This window comes from Leopardus geoffroyi, chromosome B2, assembly GCF_018350155.1.
Source record: "Leopardus geoffroyi isolate Oge1 chromosome B2, O.geoffroyi_Oge1_pat1.0, whole genome shotgun sequence".
NCBI lineage: Eukaryota > Metazoa > Chordata > Mammalia > Carnivora > Felidae > Leopardus > Leopardus geoffroyi.
The window spans coordinates 24,472,365-24,483,171 of NC_059332.1; the positions used below are offsets into that span (position 1 = coordinate 24,472,365).

General features: G+C 37.9%; 1 protein-coding gene across 14 annotated transcripts in view; it reads right to left on the reverse strand.

Moving 5' to 3' along the window:
• The window catches only part of PRPF4B (pre-mRNA processing factor 4B), a 36,791-nt gene extending 26,594 nt beyond the window's left edge, over positions 1-10,197 (reverse strand). For 13 of the 14 annotated variants that reach the window (XR_006717090.1, XR_006717091.1, XR_006717089.1 and 10 more), the window contains exons 1-2: positions 9,997-10,196; positions 1,813-3,012 (exon numbers count right to left, since the gene is read on the reverse strand). Coding sequence is in view for 2 of the 14 variants with exons in the window: in XM_045497552.1 (XP_045353508.1) it covers positions 1,813-3,012; positions 9,997-10,133 (1,337 nt within the window). In the remaining 12 variants the exon portion in view is untranslated. Of the gene's footprint in view, positions 1-1,812; positions 3,013-9,996 lie in introns of all 14 variants that reach the window. The other variant, XM_045497554.1, reaches the window with a different exon arrangement.
• Between the last annotated feature and the right edge of the window lie 610 nt (positions 10,198-10,807).

Below are 10,807 nucleotides of genomic sequence, written 5' to 3' on the forward strand. Positions count from 1 at the left end.
TGATTTTACCTCTAACTTAAAGAATACAATATACAATACATACAACATACAAAATATGCCAATTGACTAAGTTTTATTGATAAGGCTTCCAGTTAGCAGTAGGCTACTAGTGATAAATTTTGGGAGAGTCAAGTGTTATATGCACATTTCTGACTATGTGGGGGACTGGCCCCCCTAACCTCTGTGTTGTTCCAGGGTCAACTGCATTATGATATATCTATACTGTGAAATATGGTGCTGTTATATAAACACTTAAAAGATCTTTATTGTCACAAAAATGTTTCATGAAAAAATCACTGTTCACGTGAATAGGAAGACTCCATTTTTGTAAGAAAGAACATTCACAGAATTTGATGTGCATAAAAAAAAAAAAGGGCTAGAAGGACATTCTTGTGACTGGTACTGCAGAAGGGATGGAAAGGGAGAGAATTTACAGGCTTCTGCCTTATCTGAATTTCTCTTTGAGTTAGTATCTTTTCTGTAATTAAAACAAAATTTTGTTTCAAATATTCAACTCTAGTCCTTAATAAACTGCTCAGAATTTCCTTTTCAAATGGAAAGAAAATTGAAAGAGACAAGAATCATTTGGAAACACTTTAGAAGACATAATCAGCAACACTAACAACCATCTCAATTTAGAAAGCTAAAGAAAGAAGGGGGCCATTTAATTACAATGTCATTTAGAAAAATCAAGAGTATTTCCTAATATACAGCATTTTGAAAACAGCATTCTTAAAATTTTTCAGAGAACCATTTACACTTCAAGGTCAGCTTGTATGTATACTCACACAGAGTAAATGGCTAGGAATTTGTATCTTCACATTGTATAAGCCAACATTCTTTTAAGCTAAACTCTGCTGATAATTTCACCTGCTTATTAAATATAAAGATACTAAAAGTGTTTCTGAAGTAGTTTAGACTAAACAACCCCCACCCCCTCTTCCAAAATCTTTCATGTGCCTAAATTACCTATTAGGTCTATGATCCTAAGTAAGTTAGATAATCTTGCAATCTTTTTTCTCATTTACAAATGGAGTATAAGAGTTACTCCACTTTATAAGGAGAGAGAATCACGAGTATTTATGAGAAAAAAATATGATGGGCCAAGAGTATTACGCAAAAATGAATTACTTTCATTATTATTAAGAAAATAAAATCATTTCTTACACTATTCTTAAAATTAAAAGGTACTATTATTTAAACATTGAGATTATAAGTATATGAATTAGTAACAAAAAAAATGTCCACTTTGAATTTAATTTTGGGGGCCAAAAAATTTGGTAGTTCCAATTTATATTGTCAGAACTCAAAGTTGTGCCAACTCAAGAGAATGGACACATCACAAGCCTTAAATTGATACCTCTTTTTTTAAAGTTAAAATCTTAAGCCTATACTGTCCAATAAAGTCATAATCCTTGCTCTAGAAATTCCCATAAATGGGTACACATAGATTTATCAGCCAAATTATTTGGATTTAAAGGAGTAATTCTGCAAATTAGGTACTAAATTAAGAACTTGAAAAAAAACCTGTCAACATTTCAATTCAATATTTTTAATATATAACTCAATTCAACAGTTCAGTATTTCAATTCAATATTTTTAATATATAATTCAACAGTTTGATATTTTTAAATCCCATAGTCAAGATATTTGCTGACAAAAGTACAAATGTTAATATAGTTAGTGGGCAGGATCTATGTTAAAAGTATATTAACACCACCACTTTTTTTTATTGTTCACAAATTCTAGTTTCTCCTTTTTAAAATCTGATGTATTGGCGGAAAGCATTAATATTTTGAAAACAAAAGTTACCTTGGAGAAGAAAGTCGTCTCCTTTCTGGTTCTCTTCGTTTTCTTTCCAAGGATCGGCTCTTGGCTCTTCTACCAGGAGACAGAGTTCGAGAAGGTGATTTGCTCTGCTTAGACCTCCTATCATTTACTAGTGGAGATCTACTTCTCCTTGATTTATCACGCTGTTTTGGAGACAAACTTCTTCTTTTAGGACTTCGACCAGGTCTTCTACTGGGTGACCTGTTTTCTTTCCCAGAAGAAGCATCTTTAGAGGGAGATTTAATTGGCTTCTTTTCTTTATCTGTTTCAGACCGTTTTGATTTTCTCTCTTTGGATCGTGATCTTCTGTCTTTGGATTTACCTCTTAAATCAACTGGGGATCTGGATTTTTTGCCTCGATCACGACTTCTACTTTCATTTATAATTGGGGATTTTTTCCTATCTTTTGACCTACTTTTATCTTCGGTTTTAACCTTGTCATCAGTAGGAGATCTGGCCTTTCCAATTTTCTCTTGAGATCGCCTTCTAAGGGTAGGGGATTTTGATTTCCTTGCTTGATCTTGAGACTTACTTCTTTTGGATGGACTTTTGGACTTTTTCCTCTCCTTTGATTTGCTCCTAGTTGTCTTTTCTTTAACTATTTCAACACCTCCCTTACTTTTCTTTTTATCAGACCTATGTCTAGTCCGTTCTTTGGATCTGCTTTTACTTCGCTTTTTTGTACTATTTTTATTGTCCATAAGTTCGAGTTTCCCCTTTGTACTTGAAGATCTGGTACTAGACCTATTTCCATTTCTTGCCTTTTCATGAATCTCCCCCTCTTCTTCAGAGCCAGACTCATAACCTTGCAATATGAGTCCCATCCCAGATTGGACCTTTCCTTCCATTAACTCATTATCAAGTTCAGCTTTAATCAAGGCTCTCTGTTTTTCCAAGTCTTCCAGCAAAGCTAAATCATCAAGTTTAGTTCTTTTTGCTGGAGACATACCTTCTTTGTCAGAGGCATCAATGACCTCTTTTCTTTTGTGTTTCTTATGTTTATGCTTATGTTTATGTTTTTTATCCTTATCTTCTTCTGAGGAATGTTTATGTTTCTTATGTTTACTTCTGTGTTTATGCTTCTTTTTTTTGTGACGACTGTGCTTATTTTGAGATTGGTCTTCTGATACTTCCCCATTTTCTTCATTTACACTCTTCTCGGAATTATCAGCATCTTCTATCCTATAAATGTATCAAACACATTTCAAAATCCTATCATTTATCAAGATTTGATCACAACAAAATAATGATAAATACATCTCAATGTAATACATGAAGTTAGTCACTGAAATATTTTCAGAACAGCTTCAGACATTTCAAAATACATGGCAAAACTGACTTAAATAGTGGTTTAGCTTTATTTCTAATGGTTGCACTAAAATACATAGAAGAAATACACAATGACGGAAGATAAATAATTACACTGAATAGAAAAAGAAAATCCAAAACAGGTACAGTAAAACGTTAATATTGATTTAAACACTCAGTAATTTGTTTTTAAACCAGAATTTTTCACACAGATTTAACACCAAAGGCATCCCCCTTCCAATTTTTTTTTTCCATAAAACACTGACATACATTGGGAGACTAATCTCTTTCTCCACTTTAAATTGAGAACTATACTTTCAGTCTGTGGTACCCAATGAGCAACCATGTGGTATTAGACTGAAAGACATCAAAGGGTCTTCTGCAGGTGAACAACAGTCCAATATCAGCAATAGCCTATGGTTCAACCAATATCAGTTCACTGGGCTATTTAATCTCTTTAAATTTCAAATGAAAGATTAGTTTCCCAAAATATGCTCATATTGATAGGTACCATGCAAAAAAACATTTAAATACATCAAGGGGGTAGCTTTTGTGTTTAAATGCCTGGGCTATGCTTAGTTTATGATGCTAAATTATTTTGCTAAATCCCTGCTATTGTTAATCCCAGGTTAAACACAGGCTACAATGGCATTAATTACCTTTCCCCTTTAAAATCACTCCATAGTAAAACATCACACCCCAGAATATGAGACAAACATCAAAACATTAAGTCATCTGGCTTCAGAACACTATTTTTGTAGGAAGATACGGATTATTTTGTCCAAATCCTTCAAATTATGTACTGCTGTACTTTTAGAAAAATTATCATGCCAAAAAAACGAAGGAATTCAATTTTTTAAAAAATCACTACACAATGTAGGCATTAGAAAAGGTAGCAGGAAAACAAAGATGTACAAGACCATATCTCCCACTCTCAAGGAAATAACAGTCCAATGAAAAAGAAAGTCACATGAAACACTGCAAGAAGGCAATGATAAAAACATAAATAAGGGCATTATGGGAACACCAAGGGATCACCTAAAACCACTTTGAAAATGGTCAAGGAGATCAAAGAAAAACCCAAGCTGTGTTAAGCAAGGACTGTGAAAGGAGAAGGAATGTTTACTGAGAAGGTACATGGATTATAAAATAAAAGTTGAGTAACATAGTCCTAAACAATAATAAATTAACAAGGGAAAAGAGTATTTTCGATAGAAAAAAAGGTGACAAAAGGCACAGTTATAAATAGCAAACCAGAAGCAGATCAGTGTTGTCAGGGCATCAAAACTCATGAAGTAACTGGTCTAGTGGTTAAGATCTCCATGGACCAATTCCAGGAGATAAAGAGATACTGCACAAGATTCTGGGAATGAGTGGCTGAGATAGTTAGAGGCTAATTGGGGTCAGAGGCCCAGGAACTGCAAGATTAGGTTACTGGATAGGTGGTCTGTAAGGACACTGCTATTACAGAGGAGTTGGGAGGCAAGTCTGATCCTCCAGCTAGGTCTCAGTCTTCAGTAAACTTGAAAAGGCTAGAGGACGGAGGGGACACACCAGAGTAGGCTTGGAAAGTTACTAGTTGACAACAATGAAGGGAGGTGGAGAACATGAAGAACATATAACTACCGCATGGCAAGAACTTTAAATTTTTGTCAGATTGCCAATCTCCATTTTGGTACTGTGGAATGTGAGAAAGGAGAAAGTGCTGAAGAGAGCTGCAGAAAAAGCTGTACCTTCCAGTTGAGAGGTTTTAGTTTGGTCTGACTTCTCTCTAATGGGGTATGAGAAAAAAGAATATAGCAGCGTTCTCTGGATCATCAAATTTTCTCAAAGACTTGGAAAAAGAAAGTGTAACATCTTTATGTTAAAAACAATATGGTTCTATTATGGGTAGGGGGAAATCACAAACTTAAGTAGAAGATACAAAGACTTTCAACTTTGTTATACAGACTATACTCTCATACAGGTAACCACATCCCTTCCCCTGAAATCTCCCATCGCACAACCTAGGAAGTGGGAGCATAGGTCTTTTTTCTGGAAACTTGACTTCTAGGGGGCAAATATGAGGAAAACTGAATTAGGCTAATTCATGGTATGGAGACAGGTATGGAGAACCTGTTTAAAGGTTGCGAATGATTTTTAGGTATATAAAATCTCAGTGCCCAAAGTACAAAATTCTAGTCAACAAGCTAAAACTCAAAACTATCTAAAGATCCTCTAATGTGTCTTAGGAAGCCAGTCTCCAAAGCCAGACTGAGTTCAAATCCTGGTCCGAATGCTTACTAGTTGTGCATTAGGCAAATTTTAAGTTCTCTCTGGTCTGCAGGCACCTCATCTACAAAACGGAGAAAATATTCCCTACCTCAAAGTAAGCTGAGGATTGCATGGATTAACAGATGTTATCAAGGCTCACAATAGTGCCTAGAACAAACCTAGGACCCCCAAAGTAAGAGATTATTATTCTTTAGAGACTGGATAAATCTACTTACTCACTAGGACACTGTGGAGCTGTCAGAGCTGATGCTAAGAATGTTGAGTTTGCATGTAAAAGGCTACCACACAAAGCACTGAAGAAATACTGTCTCAGTCACCACGACAGAGATTTTAAGTTTCAAGGAAGTTCAATGGTCTTGCCTTCAGTCACACATACATCAAGCTAGTGAGAAGGCTAGTATTACATTCCAAGAGAGTCAAGAGCTCTTCCAATTGACTGAAGATGGATTTTAAAATGTCAGATCCTATCCCTACTCTGTGTGAAACTTGATTATTGCTTCATATTTTATTCAGAGTAAAAACCAAAATTGTTTACAAAGCCCTACACTATCTGCCCAACCTTCCCAACACTTTGATCCTACTTTTGTCCCACACTCACCATGCTTCAGTCATTCAGCCACACCACTCACCTTGAACAGGTACACCCCTACCTCAGGGCCCTGGTACTTGTACTTGCTGTTTCTCCACCTGGAATGCTTTCCCCAGATGCATACATTGCTGGTTCCTTTGCCTAACTCAGGCCTTTGCTCAAAGTACTTTCTCAGTCAAGTTTTCCTCACCAATTCATTTAAATCACAACCCTCACTATACCACACACATATTCCCTTCCTATTTTTTTCTCTAAAGTAACTGCAACCAAGTTTTTGTCTTTGCCTATCGTAACACAAGTCTTATGAGAGCAGACTTTTAATCTGCGTAGTTCACTGCACTAAGACCTAGTAAATTGTCTAACCTATAGTAAGCAGGTATTAAGTAATTTGTGTCAATGAAATAATTTGTATAGAATAACACATAAAAACTGTATTCATGAGATTACAGTTGGGTTTATATTGCTATACTATACTCTTACCTCTTAACAGGAAAACAATTTGGTTTTGCTCAGTCAGATCTCCAGTGCCTCACACAGTGCACACACCTATCTGGTGAATGCAATAACTCAAAATAATTTAAAATTTAATCAGCTCCCTACCCAGGAAAAATATACCCTTTGAACACTTTTCTAATGCTTTCTTCTACAAGTTACAAGTCTCCAAGGAGTTTCAAATCAAAATTCTTAAGAGTTTACCCACAAAGGAAGTAATTTCCTTCAAAAGAAAACCTAGCTCCTAAAGCTTCTGAGAATCAGAAGCTACACTGTGATGCCCAATGTCACTTAAGAGTTACTCCCATGAGTGATCCTTGTTTCTAATGTATCTTAGTGACTGTTAACCTCAAGAAATAATGACTACCTTACTGATAAAAATGCTACAAGCACCTTAGGGCCTACTAAGTCAATTCAACCTTAATTCTAGAGTTCTCCTACATTAGGGTTAGCAGACATTTACGCCCTCCTCAGTTGGCTCTCTCAATGCAAATTCCATAGAATATACCAATTGAAGTCTGATTAGGTACATCAGGAAAACCTGAACTCAATGAAGCAAAGGCATATTGCATATAACAAGCTTGTGCTAAGGCAGCTAATTTAGGTTCATTATCAACAACTTTTTTCTAAAACTTTAGGGAAAGGTACCTTGATAAATCTCATAGTCTTTTTGCATAGTTTATATTTATAATAAATACAGGCATATAACTCCCACAAATGTAAATTTACATTTTGCAACTGAACACTACACATTTAGCAGGTGTATGTTTAAACCAACACGATCTACAATTATTTGTCATACTCATTGAGAACTGAGAAACATCCTTCAAATTACATTATTTGGAAACAAAGCTGAATTTGAAGTGAAGACTATAGGGGTGTTTAACAGTATTTATTCATTTATTTTGTTAAATGCAATGTACAAGTTTCATCCTTCAAACAAGGGTCTCTAGGCATCTGACACAAAGAAAACAGCAATGAAACAACTTTAAAATAAAGTTTAAAATAAAGACTAATTACAAACCACCAGTGTTATTTTAATTTCTTCTTTCAAATTTTTTCGTAAGAATGCTCCTAATGACATCTTATTTGGGAGGCATTCAATTAATGTTTTGGAAACAGAGAATGGAGAGCAAAGTGAATGCCATTACTTCTTTACAAAGAAAGTAATTTAAGCCTGCTTCTCTGATAAGTTAAACTACTTTAACACAGTATTCACATAGACATAAAAAATAAGAATGATTCAAAAGACCAAGTAGTCTTAAAATGAACTCCTCTGTCCCTCCTTTTCCAAATCGGGTGTGAAAAATTAAGCTTCAAAGAATTAGAACTGTCACATTAAAAAAATGGACCTTTTGGGGACAATGGAAGTAAATAAAAATGATTTCAAACCCTAAAGGATATTTTAAAAAGGAACCACAATGTATAGTGGGTGACCAGACTGTACAACAGTTAGGAGCAGGTCTCTAGAATCAGACTTCCTGGGTTTAAATCTTGGGTCTATCACTTAGTGTGACCCTGGCTGGCTAAATACACTTAATTTCTCTGTGCTTTAGTTTCATCATCTGTAAAATATAGGAAACAACTGTATCCACTTCCAAAGGGTCATTATAACGATAAGACAGCCGTTCAGTGCTTTGAATAGTACCTAGTACTTGGTAAGTGCAAATAAGTGAATGCAGATAAAAACTTAAATGTTTAAAACCACCAAAGAGGCAGAGCTAAAGAGATGGACAAACGTAAAAGTCATTAAAAAGCCTTCAGGGAACTTAAAAGCTGTTTTTCATATTTATTTCTTCTCAAACGTTCCACTTTGAATAGAGTCCATACAACTGTAAACTACTCAGTGTCCTCTAAAGAACTGTGTAGATATTACATCCCAGCATTCACTATGAGCAGCACACACAGTGCTTGCTTTCATACTAAATTTATTTTCTTTGTCAAACATTTTAAAATAAGTGGGACACTTACAGAACAAATACTCCAGTTATACCAAGAGTTCTGTGCGAAGGGGATGTGGAATCAAGGTTTATTTCAGTGGCATTCATATTGCAGGGGCCTAAATAAATATTAAGACGAGTATTTGAATATGCATAGAAAATATGGCTCAAGCACTCGTCAAAATGAATCTGAATGGTCCCTCAAATCAAACAAATGGACATAATACTAAAGAACGTTAAAGAGATCGCTAGAAAAAACAGCTGTATAACATTTTTACTATGACATAAATACTGTAACTGTGCCACACTGTGAACTCAATGAGAAACAAAGAGGCAAAGTCTAGGTAAAACTTACAACCCAATTGCTCTAAGTCAAAATTGTAAAAATAATAAAGCTTTCAAAAGCCCTTAATGAAAAACTCAGTGTAATTCTGAGTAAAGCAAATGACTGAGGAGTCCAAAACTGGATGCACAGCAATGACGTGTTGGGCTGCCTGGTAGTAAAAATTTCTCCTCTCAGTCTCTAGTTGCTGGGAGACTAGATCTACCTCTCTCCTAAGATGGGTTTAAAAAAAAAAAAAAAAAAAAGGCAAGCTAATGCTGATGCACAAAACGGTCGCTATATGAACACTCTTTTAAAATCCACTTTCTTTTAGGTTCTTGTTTGAGTTTTCCAAACACGAAGAGGGGAACAAAATGCTGCTTTTAAGCAAAGATCAGACTTTGCAGCACATACAAGTTATATTTTCACTCGGCCACATCGATTCTTACGTTACCTTAATTACAGACATAAAGCACTTGGGTTTGGAAGTAGCTACTATTTCTTCCACTCATACTCCCAAGAAGCCCTATAAACTCAGGCCAAAAACGTCAGGCCTCAAAACCAAGGACTTGATCTTACTTTGCCTCAAGTTTGCAAGTTGGCAAATAAGCTGCCACTAGGCAGAGGGGGAAAAAATATATCGAGTGATGCTGGATTAAGAGCACCGGGGTGAGGAAACGAAGCACCCCGCTATTATATACGTCTGGGATATTCAAAGAGGTGGTCCTAGCATCCCCTCCTCCCTACTTTCAGGTCCTAAAATTGACACCAGCAGCAGGACAACGGCAGGTTACTGCATGCAGAAGAAAAGTATTATCGCTTGCCTCCCTGCCGCCACTGCTCCTCGGGTGCCAACACCGATGCCGCTCAGTGCTGCAGCCAAGGAGCTCCGCTCGGTCCCTGCGGGAGGAATACGAAGGCGCGACCGCACGGTCGCGGCAGCCGCCTCGCGCACGGGACCTGTAGAGGCCGCTCGCGCGTACGCCTCCCAGGGCAACGACGCGAGGCAGGCCGCGGCCGCCTCCGACCCAACAGCCGTGGCCTCCGGGAAAGCGAAGCTCGAAGGCCGCCCGCCCGCCCCCCAAGCCTCCCGCCCAACAACGTATCGCGCGGGGAAAGGCAAAGTTTGGCTCTCGCCGTTAGGCCTGAACTTTCCCGCCAGCCCGTGCAGGTCTCCGCCGTTTCCCACTCGGCAGTCTCCTGGGCTCCGGCCTTCCGCACAGCTCACAGAGACTACTCACTCGGGCTGTTCCCGCAGCGACAGAGTCTCGGCGGCGGCCATCTTGAACTTCCTGACTCCTCGGCGGCGGTGGCGACGGCTTCCCGGACGGTGGAAGCTAGTGGAAGTGGTGGAAGAGGGAGCAGAGGCGTCGCGCATGTGCTAACCGCGTAGGGAACCGTGGAGCTCTGAGTCCGCTCTAAGAATCCGGATATAAAAGTGCATCCGGGGACAGAGCGCACGAGCGCCATGACGCAAGTTCCGGGACGGGGGTTGGGCGTGTGGAAGTATAGGCGGCACCTGCCAAGGGTTTAGTGACGAGTGACTGGGGCTTGCCCGGTAGTTAGTATTAGCACCGAACGTTTGGCTCTGGAAACTTGCTAGAGAAGGGACCAGAGTGAGTGGGATATCGGTATTTTGTGTGCGGTTCCGAGAACTGGTTTCACGGTGGGGCCCACAAGTTGAGTTAATTCTCCAACTAGGGCAAACAATATGATTTGGCTTCGGGGCTGCGTTGGAGGCATAATACCTCGTTACTGGTTAGATAACCCAATCTCAAGTGGCATTGAAGGAGAGTTGGTGAAAGACATTTTGAGAATACTGGGAAGTTAGGGCTGTTTTAGAATGTAAATGTCTTTTAATATGGAAATATTAATTGTTAGATTTATTTGAAACGTTTGAATTTCTTTCAGCTTTTACTGTTCAAGAGTAACGATTCAGGAGCCTTTAGGTTTGCTGGTTCAGTAACATTTTTGGTCCAAATCACTTAATGCGATTTTGTTTTTCTGTAATAATGAATTCTACATTAATGGGATTAAATGGAATGTTTTATG